General features: G+C 60.8%; 3 protein-coding genes across 7 annotated transcripts; 1 reads left to right on the top strand and 2 right to left on the bottom strand.

Moving 5' to 3' along the window:
* The first annotated feature begins 1,315 nt into the window (after window positions 1-1,315).
* Window positions 1,316-12,719, top strand: ENG (endoglin). 2 transcript variants are annotated; one of them, XM_053996587.1, is made up of 15 exons: window positions 1,316-1,439; window positions 5,540-5,697; window positions 7,849-7,983; window positions 8,571-8,733; window positions 8,930-9,086; window positions 9,256-9,385; window positions 9,629-9,800; window positions 9,884-10,026; window positions 10,159-10,296; window positions 10,624-10,668; window positions 10,772-10,882; window positions 10,975-11,220; window positions 11,414-11,477; window positions 11,573-11,674; window positions 12,108-12,719. In XM_053996587.1, the coding sequence occupies exons 1-15, from the start codon at window positions 1,382-1,384 to the stop codon at window positions 12,275-12,277; spliced, it is 1,992 nt and encodes a 663-aa protein (XP_053852562.1). In that variant the 5' UTR covers window positions 1,316-1,381; the 3' UTR covers window positions 12,278-12,719. The 2 variants fall into 2 exon arrangements, with proteins under 2 accessions (XP_053852562.1, XP_053852563.1); XM_053996588.1 differs by having other exon boundaries at window positions 12,088-12,719.
* On the bottom strand, window positions 12,573-17,437 carry FPGS (folylpolyglutamate synthase). Of its 4 annotated transcripts, none has more exons than XM_053996591.1 (15): window positions 17,354-17,437; window positions 16,243-16,371; window positions 16,084-16,137; window positions 15,906-15,970; window positions 15,715-15,829; window positions 15,545-15,622; window positions 15,200-15,261; window positions 14,995-15,097; window positions 14,828-14,905; window positions 14,606-14,753; window positions 14,429-14,527; window positions 14,111-14,261; window positions 13,936-14,011; window positions 13,562-13,628; window positions 12,573-13,465 (listed from the first exon to the last, which is right to left on the bottom strand). In XM_053996591.1, exons 2-15 carry the CDS (start codon window positions 16,357-16,359, stop codon window positions 13,038-13,040), a joined length of 1,641 nt encoding a protein of 546 aa, XP_053852566.1. In that variant the 5' UTR covers window positions 16,360-16,371; window positions 17,354-17,437; the 3' UTR covers window positions 12,573-13,037. The 4 variants fall into 4 exon arrangements, with proteins under 4 accessions (XP_053852566.1, XP_053852567.1, XP_053852565.1 ...); XM_053996592.1 differs by lacking the exon at window positions 17,354-17,437 and adding an exon at window positions 17,134-17,237; XM_053996590.1 differs by lacking the exon at window positions 17,354-17,437 and adding an exon at window positions 16,480-16,603 and having other exon boundaries at window positions 16,243-16,341.
* Window positions 17,438-19,146: 1,709 nt separating this feature from the next.
* Window positions 19,147-24,643, bottom strand: CDK9 (cyclin dependent kinase 9). Its single transcript, XM_053996326.1, has 7 exons — window positions 24,359-24,643; window positions 23,744-23,825; window positions 23,231-23,321; window positions 21,257-21,423; window positions 20,908-21,079; window positions 20,677-20,825; window positions 19,147-19,785 (listed from the first exon to the last, which is right to left on the bottom strand). Exons 1-7 carry the CDS (start codon window positions 24,577-24,579, stop codon window positions 19,420-19,422), a joined length of 1,248 nt encoding a protein of 415 aa, XP_053852301.1. The 5' UTR covers window positions 24,580-24,643; the 3' UTR covers window positions 19,147-19,419.
* Between the last annotated feature and the right edge of the window lie 728 nt (window positions 24,644-25,371).

Here is a 25,371-nt window from a genome sequence, read left to right as displayed (position 1 = left end):
GTGTGCTGTGAGTGTGCCTCAGTTTCTTCAGGTGGTTACCTGGGCAGGGAGTGGGACAGGGACCCTGCCCTGCTCCCCAGTATGGCCCTGAGTGCTTGGTGTTGAGGTTTAGATGCTCTTCCTCTGGTTTGAAATCTCAAGGCCATCCCATATGCTGTGAGGGGGAAGATGCTGGGCTGAATGGGGTGCGGGAGGCTGCACATGTGGCTGCCTCACACCCACGGCCACCCTCCTTCTGTCACCCTGTGGCTGCCACCATCTCAATGTCCATCACTGAAGATCTCTTGGTCGTTGTCCTGTGGTGTCACGGCGGGGAGAAGGGTGCGAGGGACTCAGAGGATCCCGTGCCGGGTCCCCATCCCCATCCCCGGGTGAGCACCCGTCCCCGCGGTCCCCAGGAGATGGCAGTGCTCTGTCATGGGAGATGGTTGCTGCTCACCCCGGCTCACAGACGTCTCCGGGGACACCCTGGCTGCTGAGGACAGGCGTCGCTGACTTCCCTGGCACGTTTCCATTCTGTCCCCGTGCCCGTGAACCATGAGTCGAGATGAAAACCAGCCCCGGGGACCCGCACCCACCCCCGGCATGAGGGTCCCAGCCCCACTGAAGCTGTGTGAGGGCTCTCACCTCGGCCAGCAGAGGTGTGGGGAGGAATGGGGCAGGAGTGCAGAAGGGGGTCCCTGGTGCCCCTTCGGCAGTGCTCAGCTGTGACGCCCTTGCCCTCACCCAGGCCCCCTTGTCCCAAGGGATCTCCTGACCCCAAGCCCACCTGCCAGGTAGGGTGTCCGGGCAGCCCCATCTGTGGCCTGGCCAGGGGTACAGGCAAGGCAGGCAGCCGTGCTCGGGGGCTTCCACCTGCCCACCACACTGGGCGTCCAGGGCCATGGGGCGGCCACCAACCTGAGACATGTGACCCTGCTAGGGTGCTGGCTGGGAGCAGTGGGGGCTGAATGTCGGGGGCAGCCCCTTCCCCATCGCCCGGGGCAGCTCCCCATCCCCATCACTGGCAGCAGATCGGGAATAATTTGGGTGGGTGGACCCCACCAGAACCCCTGTGTCCAATCCCTCCACTCACTAGTGCCAGCCCTGGGAGGCCCTGGGGCCACCTACCCCGGGTACCAGTGCCCTCCCGCTGCCCGGGACGCTTCCAGTGCGCCCCTCCGGAGGTGCAGCCCCGCACGGCGCTGTAGGGAAACTGAGGCACGGCGCCTCCGGGGGAGGGGGGGTCCATCCTCTCCGCCCCCCCGGCCCCGCCGGCCCGGCCCCAGCGCCGCCAGCGGCATTTCCTCCGCCGCGGACCCTCCTCCGAAGGGAGTCGGTTTCCTGCCGCTGCCGCCGCCCGCACTCGGCGCTGGCTCCCGGGGAGCGGCCGCAGGCGGACATGGGCCCCCGCTCCGTCCCGCTCCTGCCGCTGCTCCTGGCGCTGCTCGGCCGCCCGGGTGAGTGGGGACGGGGGGCACCAGGGAACCGGACCCCGGGGATGAGACCCGCGGGATGGGACAGCGGGACGGGACCCCCGGGACGGGACAGCCGCCGCGGCGGGACCCACCGGTGACTCCGGATCGGTGGCCAAAGGGGTCCCAGCTGTGCCTGCACAGGCAGAGATTGTCACCCCCGGGAACCCCCCGGGAGAGGAGGTTTTGGGGACCAGCGTCCATGTGGGAAGGGACAAACCCATCCCGATTCCCGGAACACACACAGCACAGCCCTGCCGCTCCCTGGGACCCCCGAAATCCCGGCTGCGTCACCGGGGCGTGGGACGTGTTGAAGATGCCGTGGCTGAGTCCTGGACTAAACGGTGGCACACGGGGGGTCTGGGGTGGCTTTGGTCCCCGTCCCCTCGGAGTATGGAGGGGTTGACGAGGAGATGGGGACAAGAAATGGGAGAAAACCCTTAAAGCCTCACTTGGGGTGTGAGACTGGAGCTGGGGGCAAGAAATGGGAAAAACCCCTTAAAACCTCACATGGAATGTGGGGATGGAGCTGGGGGTGAGAGATGGGAAAAAACCCTCAAAGCCTCAAATGGGAGTTGGGGTCTTAGACGCCTCTGGAGCAGTCAGAGCCACCCCGAGATCCCTACAAAGCCACATGGGGAATTTCAGGGAGGGACGCCAGTGCTGCTGGAGCTGGGGGACAGGGAGCTGGGGGACTCGGGGCCATAGCCTGCTGGCAGGGGGAAGGGAACAAGGGAACTGAGGAGGCAGCAGCCGCCTGGAGAGGCTGGGGCCAGCAGCACTGAGTGTCCCGGCTGGGTTGGTCCCTCCTGGTCACCTCGGGGGCCAGTGCTCATGGGTGGTGCTGGGGTGGCCCCACTGCCAGGCTTGATGCCCACTCTTATATCACAACCCTGTCTGATGGCTGTGCCAGACAGTCCCTGTCCAGCGAGGCTGTGCCGTGGGGGCCGTGTCCCCTATAGTTGTGCCATACAGTTTCCATCCTTGTAGCTGTACAGTAAGTCCCGTGTCCTGTGTAACTGTGAGGCTCGGTGCCCATCCCATAGCTGTGCCACAGTCCCTGCCCTAGGGCAGTGCCGTGGTGTCCCTATCCTATGTAGATGTGCAGTAAGGTCTGTGTCCTCTGTAGCTTTCTTGTACAGTCCCCATCCTATAACCCTGCCATATGCTCCACATCCTGTGTTGTTGTGCCACAGAGGCCTTGTCCTCCCCGTGTATGATGTATAGTCCCTATACCACACAGCTGTGGCATCTGGTCCTCATCCTACACAGCTGTGCAGTGTCACAAGTGTCCTATGTAGCAGTGCCATGTGCCCATGACCTTTGTATTTGTCCCCAGCAGTCTCCACCCTATATGGCTGTGCCATACATGCCCTAGCAGGGCTGTGCTATATGGGCTGAGTCCTACATAGCTGTGCCATATGGTCCCCACCCTGAATGTCTGTTTCTATGCTCCCTGTCCTATTTATCTGTGCTGTATGATCCCCATCCAGCGTAGCTGTGGCACACAGTCCCTGTGCTCTGCAATGGAGCTATACAGTCCCTATTGTATGTGTCCGTATGGTCCCTGTCCTGTGTCGCTCTGCCATACAAACAGATCATCTCCTCCGGCCATACCACCCCTAAGGTATGCAGCTGTGCTGTATGGACCCCATCCTGTATGACTGTGCCATATTGTCACTGTCCTGTGTAGCTGTGCCGTGTGGTCCCCATCCTGAGTGTCTGTGCTATATGGTCCGTGCCCTGCATAGCTGTGACACATGGTCCCCATCCTGCCTACCTGTGCTACTCACCACATCCTGTCTGGTTGCTGCTTCTTCCTCACAGGAACCTCTGGGGCTGGGAGCCCGCAGTGGGTGCAGTGCCGTGGAACTGGGATGCCCGCAGTGGGCACAGTGCTATGGGACTGGGATGTCCATGGTGGGTGCAGTGATGTGGGACTGGGATGTCCATGGTGGGTGCAGTGATGTGGGACTGGGATGCTCTTGGTGGGTGCAGTGTCAGGGTGTCTCACAGACACAGCCAGCTTCCAGAGGTGGGGGACTTTGTGCCCCCTGGACAGGGGCCAGCACTGCTCCCCATGGGGTGAGCATGGTGCTGGGTCGCCCGTCCCATCTGTGAGGAGAGGCTTCGTGGCACCTGTCTGACTTAGAGAGTGGCAGGAGTGATGTGGCTTATGTCAAGCCTGAAGCCTGGACCCATGCACACCATCATCCCAGTGCCCACCCCAATGCCACCTCAGCATGGTCCAACAGCCAGCGGTGGCTCAGAGGATGACAATTCCCTCTCAGTGCAGGACCCATCCCCATTCGTGTCCTGGATCAGCTCATTACACAAGTGCTGAGGCAACACCGCCAGATGAAAGGACGCCAAAGTGGTGCTGCCCATCCCATGGGCATCCTACAGAGCCACCCTTGCCTTGCACTCCACACCCCAGCTTTCTCTCTGCTCCCAAAACCCCAGGAATTTCCCCCCCCCAGCCCCTGACCCACGGGGGGAGCCACAGTGGGACCATCCCTGTTCCCTGATCCCAGCAGCACCAAAGCAAGGGAGAATGCAGGTTGCAAAAACATAAAGTGGATTTTCTTTCTTTCTTCCTTTTATTTTTTTTTTCCCTTTCCTGGAGTACAAAAATAACAGCGCCCTTATCTGATCGCCCCGGCGGCCCAGCTGAGCCCCCTTATCTGATCGTGACATAATGCTGGAGCCCGCTGCCTTCCCCAGGGACAGACAGTGCCCGACTGGCACCACTGCCCCGCATCCCCTCCGCTGGCATCCCTGCCCTGCCAGGGGCGAGCCCAGCCGCGGCCCCCAGCCCTGCCTGACCTCCCGGGGGGACGCTGCTGAGGAGCGACGAGCTGCCCGTCCTCTGCCCAGCAGCGCCGGGGCAGCGCGGCCGTGCCCGGTGCCGTCAGGGCAGGAGTGGAAGGGAAGAGGGACACAGCCTGTGGCGCCCAGATAAGCGGCTGTTTATCTTCCTCCCGATGCTGCCGGCCGCGCGGCCGCCACGCTGGGGGGGAGGAAGCACCGGACAATAAGTGGGCCCACGGCAGCGTCACCGGGGGTCTGTGCCGTGACCCCACGGCCACAGCCGGGCCACCCCAATGGTGAGACGCAGGTCAGGGACACCATGGTAGGTGCGACTTGGAAGGAATGGCCCTTTGCCGGGTGCTGCGTCCCAAAAACTCAGTGACCTGGAGCATCACACCCTCCAGCCCCAGTGCCGGTGGGGGTGGCTGGCTGGACCGGGAGAGCGGTCCAGCCACCTCCCGGTGCATTGGCTGGAGCCACCAGGGATGGGAAAAGTTGGAGTGCGAAGGGGTAGAACTCAGTGGCCATCTGCAAAGGAAGCACAGCATCCCAGGCACTGTGTCCCCATAGAAAGCCCATGGAAGCCCATCTGTGACCACGGGGGTCTGTCCTGCCCAGCCCCCTGGAACGGAGCACGCAAGGATGCAGACGGTTCCTCGGGGCCAAGTTAAGGACAGCCCGGCCACAGCAGGGCTGCCTGAGGCAGAGGAAACTGTCGAGGCACGTGGGGATTTACAGGATCAGGCCTTCAAATGGCTGTTTGCGCTCAGGATTTCCCTTGGCAGCCGCCGGCCGGCCCCGCTCGCCGCGCGCCGCCGGGGGCTTTGGGACGGGGCAAAGCTCACGCCTCAGCGCCCGCGGAGGATGAGCTTTACAGCCATTTCCATACCTGCGCTTCCCACTTTCCTGCGGCCGGGGAATGCGGGGGGGCTTCCGCCACCGCCCCAGCCTTCGGGGCGGCTGGGTGCGAGTTTTGGCACGCAGCAGTGCCGAGCAGGGACAGTGGATTTTTCCAGCCCGGATCCAAGGGTCATTAACGGGATTGCGGAGGGGGCTGGCGGTGGCAGGCGGGCCCCGAGCGAACACGTAGCAGATGGTCCCGGGGGTGCTGTGCCGGCGGCGGGGCCGTGCTGACGCCGGGCTGGGGGCTGAGGCCGAAGGGGCAGTGCCGGCGCTGGCAGAGACATTCAGCCCCCTCCTGCATCGTGTTCCCTCGTGTTGTGTCACCCCACATCCGTGCGGCGGGGACTGACAGTCTCTTGTTTTCCGCCCAGACCCCGCGAGAGCCGAGGGCTGTGACCTGCAGCCGGTGACATCGGAGCCACCCATCACCCTCTCCTATGCCACCAGCACGGTGCCACGGGGCTGTGTCAGCAACAGCTCCATGGACACTAGCCATGAAGTCCATATCCTCAGCGTCAAGTGGTCCGAGGTGAGCAAGAGGGGTCCCCGTGCATCCCCGCAGAACTTCTTACGCTGTCACTTCACACTGTCACCACAGCACTGTCATCCTGTCACTGCCCTCAGCAGGCAGGGTGTCCCAGCTGTGAAAACCTTCCTCTAATTAAGGAGCAGTGAAAGGACCAGGATTAACCTCCTCCATGGCACCTTGTCCAAGCTTCTCCTCCAAGCACAGCCTTGGGCTTCTCTGCCCCTGATGGGAATGTAAAGATTTTAGAGGCAAATTCCTTAATAGCCCATGCTGCCAAGGCAGATATTCCTGTGCTGGACACCTCAGGACACTCCATTTCCCTGGGAAGGTGGCCTGGTTCTGGTTCTGGCTCAGGAGCTGGGCAGAGCCACATGTACCCAGTGGTGACCACACTGAGGATGGAGGGAGAGATGGACAGTGGAAGGGAGGAAGGGATGAAAGGAGGGATGAAGGGAGGGATGAAGGGAGGGATGGAGGAAAGAGTGGAGAGATGAAGGAAGCACATCCTTTTAAGGTGTCCAAGCAAGCAGAAGCCTGTCTGCCAAAGTTGGCATGGCCGTGCCAAGGGTTGATAACCACTTTGTGGGTGCTTTGGGGCAAGGATGGGGTCAGGGCTGGCACTGGCACTGGCTGGCACTGTTGGGTGGGTTTGCACCAGCGCACAGGTTTGCATGGCAGCTCTGCAGGACAGCCCGGCTTCCCTCGTGCTGGCTGGGGCCCAGCACCCGATTTTGGCCCAGCCCTGGGCCACCCGGCGCCACACTCCCCCCTCCCTGCCACCTCCCAGCTCTCCCAGTTCTGCTTTTGGAGCAGAGGGGGAGCCAGACCACGAGGCGCTGGGGAAGGTCAGTTTTGCAAGGACCCCTCTGGCCTAGCCTGGTGTAACCTGGCCTTGGCATCCTGGATGAGTGCCAGGGCCGGGGGTGCCCCGGGGTTGTCACCAGCGGCAACAGGGGACACACACTGATGTCACGGCTGCGGCACTGAGCCCCACGGCGCGCGGGGGAAGCTGGGCAGGGACACGGCTCCACTTATAGAAGAATTACTGGAAGCTGCTTTCTATAAGCAGATCCCCACAGATGAAAAAAAAAAAAAAAAAGGAGAAGAAAAAGAAAAAAATAACCCGAAAGGCGGCGGCGGGGAGCGCCGAGGCTCCCGCCACTCGCGCAGCCAAACAATGGAGCGCCACAAAACACGCGGCAGGAAAAACAGCCGCCAGCTCCTCCCCGACGCTCGGGGCCACCCGGGGTCCCTGGCCACCCACGCTTGCCACGGGGCCATGGCCAGCCTGGCATGCCCACGGCTTCATCCCGCCAGCCCCGTGCACGGCACTGGCAGCAGCCGCCACCCGCCCAGTCCCCGGCTGGTTTTCCCTGCCCTCTCCCTCTCCCTCTGCTCAGAACTTTGCGAGCCGTTATTGAGACAGCAGTTGCCAAACTTAGCGCCTGGAGTTTTGACTTCCCCATCTGGATTTCCGGCTAGAGACAACCAGGCAGTGCTAGCCACGAGGAATGGTTTGTGCCACCACTGTGCCCAGGCATCCCTGCACACCAGTACAGATGAATCTGAGCCTGGAGCGGCTGCACAGTGCTGGGATGGGGCTGGGAAACCTGCCAGGGGGATGTCCCAGTGCCCAGGGTGGGGATTCTCCAGTCTTCAGTGGGAGATATCCCAGTACCTACAGTGAGGATGCTCTGGTGCCCGGGGTGGGGATGTCCCAGCCCAGTGTAGGGATGCTCCAGTCCTCAGTGTGGGGATACCCCAGTCCACAGTAGGGTGACACTCTCTTACCCAGTGCAGAGATTATTAGTCTCTAACTCAAGGATGCCTTGGTCCCTAAGAAGGGGGTGCCTAGACCCCACTATGTGGGGTGTCCTGGACACCAGTGTGGGGATAACACCATCTTCCAGGTGGGCATCCCACTGGTCCCTCGCTTAGGGGAGCCAGGGGGTGTTTGTCCCGCCAGTGTAGGTACACACTCACATGGCATCCCTGCCCCTAAACCCAGCCATGGCTGCCTCTTGCATGGCTCATCCTCAGGGCCAGCCTCAGGGCTCTCCATGCTCCCTCTGGCTCTCAGGGGCAGCCAGGAAGGTGACAGCAGCTGGGGCTTGGTGGCCACAGTGATGACACTCTCCTCTTCCACCCCAGGTCTCTCCTGTCCCTCTGATGGTGACAGTCACCCCACGAGCTGATGCCTGCAGCCGGCCAGCAGTGCTCATCCTCCTCTGCACACACTGCTCTGCCACCATCACCTCCCCGTGCTCAAACCTGATCATCCGCACCGTGAGTGCCACACCCCCACAACGGGAGCAATCCCGGGGGGCAGCAGGGCTCGGGCCATCCATGGGGATGTTTAAGGGAATCACTGGTGGAGACTGGTCCTTCCGATCACCAGACATGATGCTTGTGGTGCCCCAGGGAGGAGGGGACGCTCCTGACCATTGCTGGCGGCGCTGAGCACTGGGCTGGCCAGGCAGGGAATGACGCACAGGGCTGGAAAAAGCTCCCATTTCCTCCGGCCGGCGGGAGGAAGGTCAGGGATGGGGTTTGGCTCCAGCGAGCTGAGCCGGGGTCGGGCGCTTTGTTAGCAAAATAAACCTCCTGCTTTGTTTGTGGCTAATAATAAAGTGGGCTGAGCCCTCCATGTGCCACCGGCCACTCTCGCTGCTCCCAGCTCATGGCCCCAAAAACCCCTACTTATCCAGGGTGACCCCCAGCCCAGGCTCCAGGGACACTCACCTGTTTTAGGTTCACATTTGTATCCTGCACACTGGGGGGAAAGGTTTTCCTTTCTTTCCCCATGCCAGCCTGTGTAAGGGAGGGATGCACCTTGCTCCTCACCCCAGCTTAGGCTCTCACTTGGCCCACAGGACGCCCACCTCAGCCCAGAGAGCATCAGAGCACCAAACCCTGAGCCACTCGTGGTCTCCAGTGAGGGACAGCTGCTGGCTTGGGCTCTGGCTACCTATGGGGGCATCACATCCTACAGCGAGCTGCAGGACCCCCGCAGGGTCCAGCTCCACCTGGGAGAAGGTGCGTGGGGCTGGGGGCTAGCACTGGGGGGCTGGAGTGGGCAGGAATGGTGACAACCATTGTCCAGAAGGGTGACAACCTCCCGGGGCAAAGTACCCTCCCCAGGGAGATGCTGTGGGGACTGATGCCCCTGGCCCTGAGCATCTCCCTGCCCACTGAGCCCAGTTTGACTTTGATCACCCTGCCACCTACACAGATGCCAGCAGCCCTCCAGACTGCCTTCCCCAGGAGCACTTCAATGCCATTCTGCACCTTGAGACTGAGGTCTTCTTCCGTGGGGTGAAGGGCTGCTCACGCAGTGACGCCCAGAGCACCAGGGCCGCTCACATCATCCATTTTCAGTCAGAACCCAGGTACCACAGTGCCAGCAGTGGGACCCCAGGGGTGGGACAGGCAGTGGGATATTCTTGGAGATGCTTGGGAAGGTGTCGGGCTGTCTCAAAGGCAGAGCCCCACATCCCGAGTTGGATGTGGGACCTGTTGGTATGGAATGCTGAGAATGGGGGTTTTGTGGTTTTGCAGCTCCTCCATCACAGAGGTGAACCTGTCTGTGAGCTGTCCTCAGAATTTTGCTGGCAACCAGATCCTGATCCTGAAGAGCAAGGCCAACTTCACCTGGTCCCTCTCCTCGAAGTGCAACATCCAGTTACTGGTATGCTGAGAGGAACATGTCTTCCCCACCACCCCCACCAAGGGGTCTGCCAGGTGCCCAGGAGATGCTGGTGTCATGGGGAAGGTGGCAGGAGGGCACCTGGAGATATTAGACATGGGCAAGTGGCAGCCCCCTTGCTGCAAGCCCTTATTACTGGGATGAACCCTGCCTTGTGCACCCCCAGCTGTTCCTGTCTCCACTTAGCCTCTCCATGCTTCTTCCCCCCTTTTCTCCTCACTGCAGTTCTCTGGGAGTTACAAGATGCCCCTTTTCTCGATGCTGTTCCCTGGGACGCTCCTGCCTGACACGGAGCAGGGCCTCATCGCTAAAGCCTTTGAGAAGAACTACAGTGTCATTGCCTCCTACTCTGCCATCCCTGCCAGCACCCACATCAGCCTGGAGATTCATGAGCACAGTGAGGCCCCCAGCACCCCAGGGCTGGGTGGGATCGGGGGTTCCACCACTCCCACTCAGCCCCCCCATCTCCCTGTCCTGCAGAGATGGTCGAGACGCCTGTGACGACCACCCCCGTTGTCATCACGCAGCCCCCAGACTTGCCCCACCAGGTGCTGTTCACACTCCAGCCCTGGAAGTGCACAGATGAAACCATGGAGATTGTCATCATAAGGTCCTACCTGGAGGTGAGGAGGGTGGAGAGGGGTGCTAATGTCCACCAAAATCACTCAGAAGTTGCATGCTCCCCTGGGTGCTCGGGGTGGGTGGCACAAGCCTGTCCCCAGTCGGTGGGTGACTACAGTGTGCTTTCCTCCTAGCCCATCAAGGACGTGGTGAACATCACCCTGAGGGACATCAGCTGCCAGGCAGAGAAAAATGCCACCCACTTCATGTTGAAAAGCCCCCTCAGCCACTGTGGCACCTCACTGGAGGGCAGGGGCTATGCCAACAATGAGGTGAGAGGGGGGCTGCCTGGGGGTGTTGCCTCCAGCCCCACTGATGGCCCTTGAGAGCTTCAGTGATTGCCAGTGGGGCTTCTCCACCAGGACTTCCTTGCTTTTGGCTTTTGCATGGCTGGAAACATCATAGTGCAGCCCAGGGCTGAGATGGAGTGGGAGTGTGTGGGTGGGACCATGCCATGCCATGCCATGCCATGCCATGCCATGCCATGCCATGCCATGCCATGCCATGCCATGCCATGCCATGCCATCCCATCCCATCCCAGCAATAGACTCCAGCAGTGGGGACCACTTGACTGACCCAACCCTTCTGCCTTCTCGCAGCTCATCCTCAGCCTGGCCAAGGATGCCGTGCTCCGGAGCGTGCGGGTAAGAGCCGGGTTTCCCAGCGTGTCCAGGGGTGGCAGAAGGTGCAAATGGCACTGTCAGCTGGGTGCTGGGTGCCCCCTTAGAGCTGCCCCCCCTCTTGCAGGTGGCCTTCAAGTGCGAGATCCCGCGGGAGCTCTTCCTGCGCCTTTTCCCCACCGCTGCCTTCGAGGCACCACAGACGGAGCTGGAGATCAACAAGGAGGCCTTTGTGCAGGTACCGCCACTGTCCTGGTGGCCAGGCTGGGGCAGTCCAGCCATCCCTGGGCCAGCGACCCTGATGGTGTGCCCCGTTGCCACCCCGTGCAGGCGTCCATGCGGTGGATGGATCACCCGGCCGACCTGCAGCTGAAGGAGTGCTGGCTGCTGGCCGCAGGGCGGGACCCACTGCTGCTGGTGCAGGGCGGGGAGGCGCATGGCGCGGGGGTGGCCGTGCTGGAGGGTCCCCCCAGCAGCCACGGGAGGAAGGTCTGGCGCTTCCGCTTCACCTACACCGTTCCTGAGGGAGGACACATCCCCTTCTCTGCCATCCTCAAGTGCAAGGCCGGCTTGCAGGTCAGTGTGATGCCACCGTGCTGGTCCCCATCGGCAGTAGCAGCCCGATGGGTTTGTCCCACACCGTTGGGTGGTGGAGCCCATCCAGGAGCAGCATTCCCTGGTCCACAAAGAGCCTGGGAGTCCCCCCACCTCTGCCATCCTGCAGGGTTGCACATCTTCCCCCCCCTCACCCCAACCTCCACCTCCACAGAATGACACCATCTTTGAGAAGGTCCTGGAGCTGACAGTGAAGGATGCCTGGCGGCCACTCAACTGTGAGTTCAGGGCAAGGGAGGTGGTCAGGATGGGAATGGGAGTGGGAGAGGGACTCTCCCAGTGTGGCAGTGCTGACAGCCTCATCCTCCCACAGACCGTGGGCTGGGGCTGGCTGCTGTCCTGGGAATCACCTTCGGCGCCTTCCTCATCGGGGCCCTCCTCACTGCCGTGCTCTGGTACATCTACTCGCACACCCGTGAGTATCCACCACCCCTGGGGACCCCCGTGGTGGGATGGGGGGGCCACATGCACGTCCCTTACTGGGTTGCCCATTTTTCCCTCCTGGCCAAAGTCCCCAGGTGAGCCAGAGACCAGGCTGCTCCATTGCCCTCATCTGTGCAGTGCTGGCAATGCTAAAGGGGAATAACCCTGCTTCAGGAGTCTACAGCTCCTCAGGCTCCCTCCTGCTTGGCTGGGGGCCCCTCTGCCATCTGCCCTCTCCCCTGCTCCTGGTGTCCCATGCTCATCTCCATCCCAGGGGCTCAGGGGTCAACTGGGGAGTGATCCATGAGAGCTGGAGGGTCCCCGGGGAGCGAGCCAAGGCCACCACTGTTCGCCCTGAGTCTGGTTTCCCCTTGGTGTTCCCCCGTGGCGGGCGGTGTGAGCCAGGTCCCATCTCCAAACTGCAGCCGGTTTCCAGCACGGCGCCAGCCTCGGAGAGCAGCAGCACCAACCACAGCATCGGCAGCACCCAGAGCACCCCCTGCTCCACCAGCAGCATGGCCTGACGCCCCCGGGCCCCCCCGAGCCCGCGCAGCCCCTGGCCAACGGACTTGGGGACCCACCCCAGTGCCATTAAGCTGATTTTTTGCCCCAAATCTCAGGCCGAGCCCAGAGGGGGCCTCCATTACTCATTCAGTGAATGCTTTGGCCCCCTGAGGGCAGCCCACACCGCGGGGGGGGCACCTTGCAGCCCCCCTGGGCTCCCCCGCTGCAGTGGGGAGGCAGAAAGAGCAGCTATTGCCAAAACCTCCCACAAGGCTCCCCATCAAATGGGGGGGGGAGAAGAAGTGGGTGCCCCCTGGACATGCCCCAGCACTTGGGGTGACCCCTGTGCCCCTCCTGCATCTCCCCAAGAAGGCAGCAGGCACCAGTGGGAGCAGCAAGAGGTTTATTTGTGGAGGATGGTGCAAGGCTGCTGCCCTCCCACAGGACGATGGGCAGAACCCACCACTCCCCCCAGCTCCCCGTCCAAGTTACAAACTCTTATCAATAATAATAAAAACCTTCCCTATGTTAAATTAATTGCACTCTGATGCTGAGCCTTGCCACAGCTTGAGGCTCCCACCTACCAGGTACTGGACCTCCTCACAGCCTGGGGCAGCCCCCCAAACCCTGGGGGACCCCCCAGTCAGTCTCACTAGGGAGGGGATGGAGATCAGGAGCATCCCCCCATGGACAGTGTCCCGGGAAGGGCACAGGCAGAAGGCACTGGGGTGAAAACAGCCAAGCCAGGATGGGGTGGGGGGGCCCCACATCCCCCTCCAGATGCCTCCGAGCATCACTGGGGGCAAAACTGGTGTTTTGTGTAAACAGAGGCGCAAAGCCCTGTGCCCCTGCTACTGGGACAGCGCAGGGTCGAGCAGCCGCAGCGCTCCCCCCACCAAGTGCAGGCTGCCGGTGACCAGGACACGGACAGCGGCCGCCTCCCGCAGCAGCACGGCCCCACTGCTGGCTGCGGGGTGGGCGTGAGCCCCCGAGGCCGCGGGGGCTGCCAGCTGGGGGTCCCGGCCCTGCGCTACCCACCGCAGAGCCTGGGCCAGGCACGGGAACACGAGGGCTGGGGAATTGAGGGGTCGTGGCGCTGGGGGCACCAGGAGCAGGGAGCCTCGGGTGGGGGCCGGCTGCAGCAGCCCCCCCACCCGCAGGGGAGGTGGGAGCCAGGGGTCCTGCCCCGCTTTCTCCTCCAGGAGCCTCGTCCATGTCCGCTGGTTCTCCAGGCAGCGGGTCAGGGCATTCTCCAGCGTCACATTGAAGTTTTGCTGGTCTGGGAGGGATGGAGACAGCAGTCAGGGACTGCAGGGGGAGCTGGGGAGGGATCAGAAAGGGAAGCTGGGGGAGACCCTGTCTCCCCAGCACTCACCTGCGTTGTTGGCCACCGACACCTCGGTGAAGTTGGGGCAGAAGACAGCATAGTCAAAGTGACAGGGCTGCGGAGACAGGAGCAATCAGCACTGTGGGAACCCTCAGGACCCACCCATGGGATCTCCACTGGGGCCAGTCCCACACCAGCGGGGTTACAGGGGATGATCCAAGTCCCTTCCCCGCACCCAGGACTGCGAGACCCCTGCAGGGGGCAGTTGAGGTGGGATACACCCCTGGGATACCAGGATGGGCTGACAGACAGACAGACAGGGTGCCAGCTCCACCTCATGGCTCCCTCCACCCACAGCAAAGCAGGTCCCACAGGGCAGAGAACCCAGGCACAGTGACTCCCCCGTGCTCCCCAAATCTCACCACTAGCAGTTTGAGCAGCGCCACCGTGTCCCGGTCGCCTGTGGCATTGAAGAGCAGCACACGAACCTCAGAACCACTGCAGGGAGAAAGGGCAAGTGGCCCATGCCCACAGGGGACCTCCAGCACCACCAGCACACCCCCAGAATGTGTGCCCCCCTTTGCATCCTCTCCTTACTCATGGGGCTTGTCCTGGTTGAGGGCGGTCTGGCGGAACCAGCGGACACAGGCCTGGATGCTGCTGGTGGTGTGAGCTCCATCCAGGTACCACGTCACAGGGCCGTGGGAGAGCACCTGAGTCCTGCCCAGCCACTCTGTGTCCCGCAGGCCTGGGGGAACACAGGGCATGGCTGGGACCCCCATACCCTCCCCAGCACTGGTAACCCCGTGGGAATCCAGTGTGGGGCAGACTGTGCCTTTCAGCACATGTGGCACTGGCTGGGTTCCAGCCTGGCCCCACCACGGTGAGGGGTGTCCTGGCATGGCCATACTGCACCTTGGATCATGGCATCGGTCAGTTGGAAAGCAGGTGCCAGTGGCACTGGCCTCCCCAGCAGCTCAGTGCTTGGTGGCACCTCCTTCAGGTCCCCAAGACCTAGGCAGGACAGGCATCCCACTGAGCCCTCAGGGGCCCTGCTGAGGTCAGGCCCCAGTCCCCGTCCCCCTGCCTTACCCTGGCAGCCGCGGCGCTGCAGCCACGTCCGCGCCAGCTGTAAGGCCAGGGCGGCGTTGGAGCGCTGGTGGGCACCTGCCAGCCCCAGCTCCAGCGCCCGGCAGCCCTCCTCGAAGTCGTCCAGCTCCGGGCAGAGGTAGAGGGGACACTGTGGGGAGAGGAGGCTGAGCCCCCCGCCATGGGATGGGGTACCCCCAGTCCACACCCCTGCCAGCAGCTCACCTTCCGCTCCTGGGCTCGCTCCCTCAGCACCTCCAGCGGCCGCTCCGGCTGCGCCACGGTGAACGCCGGCACACCGGGCTGGGAAGGATGGGGGCGCTTAGTGACATGGGACATAGGGGAACACAGCCCAAAAACACAAGAGGAGAGAGAAGACCAGGTCTCCCTACCTTAAAAATGCCCCCCTTCTGCCAGGCGATCTTCTCCATGGTGTCCCCCAGGATGCTGGTGTGGTCGATGCCCAGGGAGGAGACCCCACACACCACCGGCGTCCTGGGAATGCAGCATGGCAGTGTCCCTGCTGTTCCCCCCTACACTGTGGGGACATCAGGCCCTGGCAGCCCTGGGGACAGGCTCAGCCATGACAGCTCCTACCTGATGATGTTGGTGCAGTCATAGGTGCCGCCAATGCCAACTTCCACCACTGCCAGGTCCACCTGGGGACACAGGGACACTGGAGCCATCAGACATCAGAGCCACCGGCAGTAAACGCCCCCATGGATTCAGGGATGTGGGTGGAGGCAGGTCCCTGCCACCAGCCCTTCCAAAGCCACACCTGAGCACACCCCCTGTTTGTGAGGGGATCATCCACCTCACGCAGCATCCCCTGTTTACAGCCATGACAGCCTGATCCACGCAAATTCTGACCCTAGTCCCCCCTCCCTGAGCTCCCCACCAAGTTGGCATTTCTGTCACAAGCTGAAGGCCACCACCACTGACCTTCTCCTGCAGGAAAACGTGGAAGGCCATGATGGTGAGGAAGCGGAAATACGCCGGCATGCTGGCGTGCGCTGGGTCCTGCCAGGCAGAGCAGGGTGAGGATGAGCACATGACCCCGGGAGTGGGGGACCCAAGGGAGAGAGCATCCCCACAAACCCTGCTGGCCCCACCTTGGTCTCCTCCAGGCGGTTGTAGACCAGCCAGAAGTACTTGTTGAAGAGGTCCTTGCTGATGGGCTGCCCATTGATGCGGATCCGCTCGCGTACCTGCACGAGGTGAGGGGAGCTGGGGGTACAGAGCAGGGGGAAGAGTTAGGCACAGCTCCGCTGGCCCTTCAAAACCTTCCTGACCCCCTGCCCACCTGTAAAAGCCCGTCTTCAGCCCGTAGTTGCGGAGGATGCATTCGGTGAAGGCGCACGCTGAGCCCTGAGGAGACAGCTGTGTTAAACCCCCCGTTGCAGAGCAGGGCAAACGGAGCCACAGACACCAGCAGTGCCCCGAGCCCCCCAGTCCCCCACAGCACCGCCCACCCGCCTCACCTTGCCCTTCGTCCCCGTGACGTGGATGATGTTCAGTCGATCCAGGTCCTCGACCTGTAAGAGTTCAACCACCCTGTGAGACCCCCACGGCAGCCGGTGCCAAGCATGGTGGCACTGCTAACAGGACAGGGGGAACAGGGATGGGGATCAGCCCTTCACCTTCAGTCCGCTCCTCTCCAAAAAGCCCTGCATGGCTTCCAGCTGGGCCTGGGGGTCACCGCGCTCCCGCTTCACCTGCTCCAGGTAGCTGGCATTGGTCTGCAGGGTGTTGAGCATCCGGATTGCATCCTGGAAAGATGCCCAGGGCAGTCAGGATAGTGCCCAACACAGCAGCCTTGTGGCTGTGCCACAGCCCCAGGGGCCAGTGTACCCAGCGCCCGCTGCACCCTGACCCACCCCTTCGGGCTCAGTCCCCTCGGCGGTGTCACCGGTCACCCACACCGGCAGCATCTCTGCCATGGCGCCGCGGGGACGTGCCGGCAGCGCCAGATCCCGTCCCGGGGAGAGGCTACTTATGGGCAAGGGTTACCCGCCCCTCCCCAGGTGCCCCTTGGCCCCGCGGTGGGGCACGGGACAGCCCAGCGCCGGCACCCAGCGCTGCCCAGTGGGACAAGGTCGCCGCCGGCGGGAGCGGGCAGCGCTCCAGCGCGCACCCGTCCTGCCGGTGTTTAATGAGCGCCGCTCATGAAGCAGCAACGCCGCACCTGCACGGCACACCTGAGACAAGAGGTCACCATTGTCACCGAGCCCCCCAAACCCACGCTAAGGGGACGCGAGCCTGGCGCTGCACCGCCGCGTGCTGCAGGGCAGACCTGGCAGCTGGGACAGCAACCCCTGTCCCCAGCGCGGGGACACTCCACCCGGGCAGATGGACCCTGTCCCACCAGACAGCGGCACGGACACCGAGAGCGCCTCCAGCTCTGCAGAGCGAGACCGCTCCCGCCTGCCCGAGGGGCGCTCCACGCCGGGGACCGCCATCATCCCCAAGACACCTGGCGCAGCCGCGTGCGGCCGGGACACGCCGCGACTACCGCTGCAGGCCGGGCTCACCCGCTGCCGCCACGGGGCGCGGCGTTTCGCGGGGTGACGCGAGCAGAAAGCGGGGGCACGTGGCGCGCGGCAGCCGGCACGGCCCGGGGCTGCGGGACGCGGCAGAGGCGGGGGGGGGGGGTCAGGAGGGGAGGTGTGCTGCCGCCCCGCGCGGAACCGGAGCCCCACCGCTGTGGCGGCCCCGCGCCCCGCCCGGCGCGCGGCCCCTGGTGCGCGGTACCTGGTAGTCCGTGGCGGGGGCGCGCGCGGGGCGCGTGCTGAAGCGGCGCCCCCGGGCCCGCAGCGCCCCGCGCAGCGCGCGCAGCCCCCGCGGCACCATCCCCGCCGCGCGCGCGCGCCGGCCCGCGCAAACCGCGCGCGCCGCCGAGGGGAGGGGGCGGGGCCGTCCCGCCCCACCACACACGCCGCCGCCGCCGCCATCTTTGAAACTGGCAGCGCGCGCCACGTCGCGTGCGGAAGGCGGGAGCGCCATCTTTGCGAGGGGCAGCGAGGCGGCCGTGCCCGTCCAGACACCTCGGGAGGGGCGCGGGGATCCCGGGGGTCCCGGCCGCCCCGCTCGGGACGTAGCGTCAGGCACAACCCGTCTCGAGTTCTCCCCGTCTGTCAGCACAGGGACAGGGCCCTACAGCCCCCACCGCCCAAGCTGGGGCACAGGGCCCCCCGGACCCCCGCAGCCCCCGCCCGGCAGCATCGCCCCGGCCCGGTGCCAGCGGAGCGCCCGGGCTGCCCGCAGCAGCCTCCTCTGCTCGTGGCAGCGGTGCTGATGTGTTCACGGACGGCAGCGCTGATTGCGCTGAGCCCCCCCAGCTCCCCAGGAACAGGACGGGGGTCTCAGGCTGCCCGAACCCGAACTGCCCTCGGGAAGGCCCGGTGCTGTCCTGCAGGCTCCCACTGCTGTCTCCGTTTAGGCAGCACAGGGACAGGAGGGTCACACCAGCTGTTTGGGACAGGATGATGTTTATCCACAATGGCACAAGTCAACTGCCTTGTTGCTCATAACCGACTATTTTTCCAAAGAAACAACCCCCCCCCAAACAGACACTGTTTCAGAGCCCCAAACCAAGCCAGAGTTACCTTGTACATGTCTTTCATCAAGCCTATTTTTCATCCTGAGAATGGCCCCACTCACCACCACTTCCTCATGGGACTTTACACTACCAATGGCTTTTGTCAGTAATTGTTAACAGACAATTACCAAGTGCCAAATGCTATCACCAGCTGCACACCTTGAATCCCGGGATCCTGGCATCCATGTGGCTCAGGGAGAAGACGGCTGGCTACAGCTGATAGCCACGGGAAACTGTGCAGCTGTGGAGGACCACTTGCTCTCTATGAATTGATCCTGACAAGTTCTGACATAAGGTGTGCACAGGTGATCCCAGTGGGTCAGGCTAGTCACTGTACCCAAGGAGGCAGTGGTCTTGTTCTAGTCTCTCATGCAAAGAGCTCCAGGAGAGAGCAGGGGATACATGAGTGTCCCCCTGCTCCCAGCACGGTGTGACCAGCCCTGCCACACCATCCTGAAATCCCTGCAGACAGCAGGAGGGCAGGTCTCACCTCAGGCACAGGGCAGTGCTTGGCTGCAGCAGGCTGGGTGTATCCAGTATGACTCCCAGTCATGGTTTGCAATTTAGAAAGCACGGATGCCATGTGCTGTCACAGAGACCAGCTGTCCTGGTCTCCTGGCTACACGGAGCATCCAGCTCTGCCACCACCTCTGGTTTGCCCAATAAGCCCTTTTTAGACTAGATCCCAGTCTCCAGGGAGAGCTAGTCATGCTGTCTAGTGTGGCTCTGCCTTCCCCAAGACACATCTGATGACCCAAAAGCACCTGCCTCGTCCTTCATCAACGCTTCAGTGCTCGGAGGATACTCCATGCAGGAGCTATGACAGACCAAGAGAGCTGAGACGTCTCCAAGCAGGGCCCAGTTTGGTCCAGGGCAGCTACTCCCAGTCCTGGTACCATTTGCCAAGAGCTCCAGCATGGATGGAGACGCTTTTCCCATCACCAGATCCATAACAATTGATCTGCAAGTTTAATATAACTAATACAGACTTTTGGGGGACAAAACCAAGTTCTGAGACAGGAAACTGCAGGGAAACAACGTCGAGCTCATAGATATCACCTCCCCAAGTCACGCAGCTCTGCGGTGGCCGAGGAGATGGCCAAGCTCTGTTAACACCATCAGTCAATTCACCTTGAAAAAAGTCCTTTCCTAGGCAAAAGCACCTTGACAGGACATCTCCATTTAACGTGGAGAAGCCCAGCCAGGACCCTGCTGGATGTCAAAACACTCTGTCGAATTCAGTCTGGTTGGTGGCCGCTGGGTTCCTGCCCTGGTTCGCCGGCTGCTGGGGCATGTGCCCACCCCTCCTGCGTGGTGGGGCCAGGTACTCAAACATGGACTGGTTGTGGGTGGACAGCATGTTCTTGAGGTCTGAGGGCATGGGGTCCGACCAGAAGAAGTCGTGGTTCAGGGCGTCGTCGCTGTCGATGCGCTGGGCGGGATCCAGCACCAGCAGCTTGTCGATGAGGTCCAGCGCGTAGGGGTCTTTGACGTAGGCCTTGAGGCGATCCTTCACCTTCCGCTTCTGCCCCTTGGGGAGATCCAGCTTCTCGTACAGCTCGTACTTGTCCACATTCGGCCACACCTGGCAAGGGGAAGGAAAAGAGGTTGGCAAGAAGTAGTTATGGAAAGGACAAGCCATTTTTGGTTCAAACACCCTCAGGCAAACCAAGATAACAATTCTATTTTATAACCTCCAAGCTGGCAGACATTGTTCTCACAGCAACAAAGAGGCGCTAAAGGCCTGGAGTCATGTGGACAAGTCAGGACAGTCTTCCTGGTGTGGAAACGATGCTCAAGGATTTCTGGCTCCCCCAGGAAAAGAAATACTAGAAAGCACGGTTCAGGCCAGCTACCGCATCCAGAAAGATAAAGTGACAAAACTGATTGCTAAATAATCACCTGGATGTGGCACCTTTTATCCTTAGAAAGCAAAGCCTGCTGCAATCACCAGCACTTATCTCGATCTGGGTGAGACCACAACAGGTGTTGCCAAAGAAAGCACCTTCAGTGTATTTACATAATGACTGACAGCAGGATGAGGACTCTGCAGCTGCCAGCACAACATCCCGCAGATCCCAGTCTGGGCTGAGATCCCTCAGCTTGCTCCCCACAAGAGGGCAGGACGAGCTGCTTATGAAGGAGGAGCTGAGAAGGGGCCGGGTGCTCACACCAGAGCTGAGCTGATGCCGCAAATCACAAGACAGAATTCAAGAGGCTTTTCAAGGTGACCAGCGCAAAACACCTCAAAATAAAAAACCCCACCCTTCTTTAAGCAGAAATTGACGGCTGTCTGAGAGACAACGCCAAAACACAGGCTAGAAGATTCTCCAGCCTCCCTGCCAACAGCAGGCACACCCCACTACTGGGAGCACACAGCAGCCAGCACACAGGGCAGGGAAGAGGCACAAGTGCCTGGTCCCAGACTCTGCCCACACTCCTGCTCTCCACAGCCCATCCCCACTCTCGCCCTCACCTCCGGTGTGATGGATCCACAGAGCTGGCTGATGAGGGTGAGCTGGTGCTGCTCCGTGTTCCCCTGCATGATGGGGCTGCGGGTCCACATCTCTGCCATGATGCAGCCTGCACCCCAGAGATCAATGGGGGGGCCGTAGTCGCGCTCCCCTAAACGGAGATGCCGAGTTAGTCTCCCAGAGGGCCGAGAAGGGCCGAGAAGCCGGCAGAGCCCACCTAGGGCCCCTCCTACCTAGGAGCAGCTCTGGGGGCCGATACCACAGGGTCACCACGCGGTTGGTGTAGCGGTTTGGCTGGCTGTTCTTAGCCAGGCTGAAAGCTCGAGCCAGCCCAAAGTCCGCCAGCTTCAGGACTCCATCCCGCGTGATCAAGACGTTTGCTGCTTTCATGTCTCGGTGCAAGATCTGCACAAGGACAGACATTGAGGAGTTAAGTGAATGAAGTGCCCTCCTTAGGTGTCTTGCGCCAGCACAATGCTCAGGCTGCAGAGGTGGGAAACAAGGATTTCCCTGCAGCCTGTGCTAAGACACCTGTCCCTTGGAAAGCCACCCTCTGAGCACAGCAGGAGCCTTTCCCATTACCTTGTTCCTGTGGATGTAGTAAAGTCCGTTCAGGAGCATCTGCATAACTTTCTTGATCTCTGACAGTGTGAACTTGACATGGGCGTTGCTGAGAAGGCCAGCCAGGTCGTGCTCACAGAAGTCAAACACAAGGTAGATGCTGCCCTTGCACCGGTTGTACGGAGAGGCTGCAGGAGAGGCACAGAGCGGCTGTCAGTGAGGGACCCTTCACTGGGTCACAGCTCCTCTCACCTCCCACCACCCTGCAGCTCATACAACACCCCCTACACAGAATCTCAGGGCACAGGAACATAGAGAACCAGACAGCCTGCAGGCCTCAAGGTCCTTTTTAAAGAAGAACTGAGCAAAAACTAGCAACACAAGAACAGGAGATGAGGATTGGTGCAGCAAATGTTATCAGACAGGCAAGGAAAGGGCATGGCAACCTTTGAAAGCTTCACTTCGTGCTGCTCTGGGCTCATAACGGCTGTGGGGTTTCCTCCCTGCAAGCCGTGGCTGCCAGCCAAGAACCAGAGATAGAGGAGGCACCCACAGACAGCCCCAGGAAAAAATGCAGAAACACGGAAAATCTGTCTAATCTGACATTAAAAAGTGAGATTTCCTGCAACCTCAAACAGGATCTGCAAAAATGGACTGATCTTGATCAAAGCGATATAAAACTCCAACTCCAATTTGAAGTGAATGATAGCAGACTTCAGGTGAAGCAATCGATTTCAATCTTGTTCCTGGAGCACCCACGCAAAATGTTATTAAAAAGAAAAGCTGATTTTCATCAGTTGTAATCAGCAAAACCTGCTCATCAGCATCTCCAGCCGGAAAAGCTTAGCCCCCACAGAAGCACACTGCTCTCCTCCCCAGGAGGGTGCCTGCTACATTGGGTCTGCAGTTCCTCACACAGACACAGCCCCAAACACACCTTTCCAACATAAAAAGAGAAAAGCCTCACGTTTGACAACAGTAAATGAAACATTTCTACTTTACTGCAAACTGAGGTCAAGGTAGATTTGGATAAAAACTGGAATACAAACAAAACATAAAAAGGGAACAAATGACATGTCTACAAAAATATTTACTTTTGGTATGCCAGACACCGAATCATGGCAGCTCTTTTAATCACAGAGTGAATTAAAAATTAACTTGTCATTGGTGTTTTTACTCATACCTATTCAGACAGTAATGTACACACAAATGAGTACTGGAGTATCTTGACTTTCCCATCCCTAGGCCAGACATTTCTGCCCATTCAGTGACTGGACTTTTTAAAAAAATACCAGATACTAGTAGGTTTTGTTTTTATTTCCCTGGCTAGGGAAGGGCAGGCTGTAACATCAACTGTCACTTTCCAAAGTATTTTTCCAGTACAAATCCATGTAAGAGAATTATATATAAACTCTAGCAAATGTTATAGAGCAGTTTCACTGTAAACAGAGCCAGGCCAGGTGTGCTGAGCCTACGAAGCAGTGGGGGCACAAGGCATCAGGTGGGAGTGAGGAGGTGGAAGAGCAGCTCAGAACTGCCCATGTGGAGTCCCAGCCCTCCCAGCACAAGCAGTTACATCACCCACAGAAAGAGATGCTGAGTGAGCCTCAGCTGGAGCTGTGTCATCAGCTCAGAGCTGCCAGAAACCATCACAAGACAACCAAGAGAGGCAGCTCCAGGCTGAGGAGCCTCTGCTCCAAAGTGCTGGTTCATTTAAAGCCTCTCAGAAGGGAGTTTCCCAGCACAGGCAGCATTCACTGCTATGGCACAGGCATATCCTGGCAGGACCACAACAGCTTTTTCCATCTGAGCTTCAGCAACGTCCTGACCCATTTAGAAACTCTTTTCCAAGATAAGTGACCTGTCACCCCATGTCACAGGCAGGAACAGAGCCCCGTGCTCAGCTAGACCACTCCACTCCCAGCACAAGACACCAGCCTGCTCAGCAGGGCTCAGAAAAGCCACCATTAACACAAGGGAGACCCTGCAAAGTACCTTTGGTCCTGCAGATTTCTATGAGGTTCACCACATTCTCGTGTTTGAGCAGCTGGAGGATTTTAATTTCTCGCAAGGCTGTGATGGGAAACTGGAAAAGATAAAGAGAGAATGGAGGTTGGAGGTGCAGGAGACCAGGCCATCTCTCCAAGAGAACAGGAGAGGTGTGACCATGCAGCTTGACAGGTCCTGCCCTCCTCTCCTCACCTTTTACATTCACACCAGGACATGGTACAGCCCAGCCTGAGCTGCACAACAGCCTCTCTGGCTGCTGCCTTTGCTGTTTAAGCTCTTAACTCTCTCCCCAGCTCCTGAGCATGTGCTTCACACATCACCCAGTTCTTCCACAGACACAGCCAGTGCGGAGCCCTGTGCTTGGGGTCCCAGAGGAGAAACACATGGGAAGTGTCACTTCCCAGCAGCCATCCCGTGCAGCCCAGTCCCCTTGCTGCTGCCATGTGCCTTTGCAGCCCAGGAGACAACAGGCCCAACCCAGCCACGCCCCACACTTACCCCTTCCTTCTCATTTTCCATCAACACCTTCTTCAGTGCTACTTTCTTGCCTGTTTGGCGATGTTTGGCTTTGAAAACTTCCCTGTAAAAAAAGAGGAAAAAAAAAAAAACCATGAGCAGCACAAGGAGGAAGGAGCCAGGTGCCCCCACAAGGAACAAGCCCAAGCGAGACACACTAAAGCACCGTACAGAGCTTTACTGTGCTGAGCCAATATAGCCACATTCCCGCTGGGCCAAAGGCTCCAGGACTCACTGAACCAACAGACAGCCCAGAGCTCTTGCAGCCTTATAAGGATTTCCAGTAACGTAGCACATTCTGAGCAAAAAATTGCACATTTGGAGGCAAGTTTCAGATCCTCACCCTAACTGTTTTCAAGGTTAACTCTGCTCTGCCAGAGCTGGGACAGAGCGGGATCTCAGGTTGAGGAAAATAGGGCCCAGGAGCCAGACTGGTTCTCTGAAGCCAGAGGGGCGGCCGGGGAAAGGACACGCGAGCAAGGAGCACCCGAGGCAGGCGCCCATGGGCCGCGGGGCTGGGCCCCGGCTGCAGGCCTGAGGCCGGGGAAGGCCGGGGCCGGGCCGGGCCAGGGAGGGCCGGAGCCGGCGAGCACTCACCCGAAGGTGCCCTGCCCGATCTTGGCGAGCTTCTCGTACTTGGAAACCTCGTCGCAGAAGGGGCACTCGACCATGTCGTACTGCTTGGCCATGGCGGCCGCGCCGTTGCCACAGCACCGCGTCCCGCCCGTTCCGCCACGTGACGCGGCGGCGCCATCACGTGACATACCAGCCGCCGCGCGGGGCCTTGTGGGCGTTGCAGTCCTTGGGGACGCCGCCATGTTGTCCCCCCTGGTGGCCCGGGAGCACCGAGCGGTCGCCGGTGCCGGTGGCCCTGAAGCGCGTTGCCTTGTGCCCCGTGTGTGCTTAAACACGTCAGGAGTTAAACAGAGCTTCTCCTCCTGCAGCTGCGGCTGTGACGTAGGGAGGCCGTGGCCAGGCAGGAGGATTCCAGGGTCTGGTTGAGGGGACCCTGAGTTCCTCCCCCGGCCGTGGCTGTGTCCCGGTGCAGGACAAAGAGTTCGGTCTCAGGCTGTTCGAAACTGGTCCCCGAGGTGGACAGCACCCAAGGACCGAGCTGTGGCAGAGGTGACTGCCAGCATCCTGGTGATGGGAACCACCAGCTCCCCGGGGAAGGGGAAACACGGACACCAGACCCCTGCTGGGTCCAGGCCACGTTGTCCTGCATGGCGACACTGTTATGGAGCACGTCAATGTCCCCAGAACGAGAGAATGGCTGGTGGGAGTGCTCCTGCTGGCAGCGATGACACCCAGCTCTCACCCCACAGGGGCTGAGCATCAGATGTGCATGGCACAGTTCTGTCTGCAGGGCTGGAGCCTCATCCACAGAGCTGGCACCCTCATCCAAAGGGCTGTCACACTCCTCTAGGGCTGTCACCTTCCTCCATGGGGCTGGAACCCTCTTTTAGGGCTGGCGCCTTCCTCTAGAGCTGGCACCCAGAGGTTTTTGGTTGTCCACATCTGGCAGACGTCCCCAAAACGGGGTGCAGAGGTGACTCTTGAGCAGCCAGGCAGGTGCAAGCAGCCACGGGGACTTCAGGAACTGTGGGGAC

This window comes from Vidua macroura, chromosome 21, assembly GCF_024509145.1.
Source record: "Vidua macroura isolate BioBank_ID:100142 chromosome 21, ASM2450914v1, whole genome shotgun sequence".
In the NCBI taxonomy this organism is placed as follows: Eukaryota; Metazoa; Chordata; class Aves; order Passeriformes; family Viduidae; genus Vidua; species Vidua macroura.
This window is presented reverse-complemented; position numbering and strand designations above follow the sequence as displayed.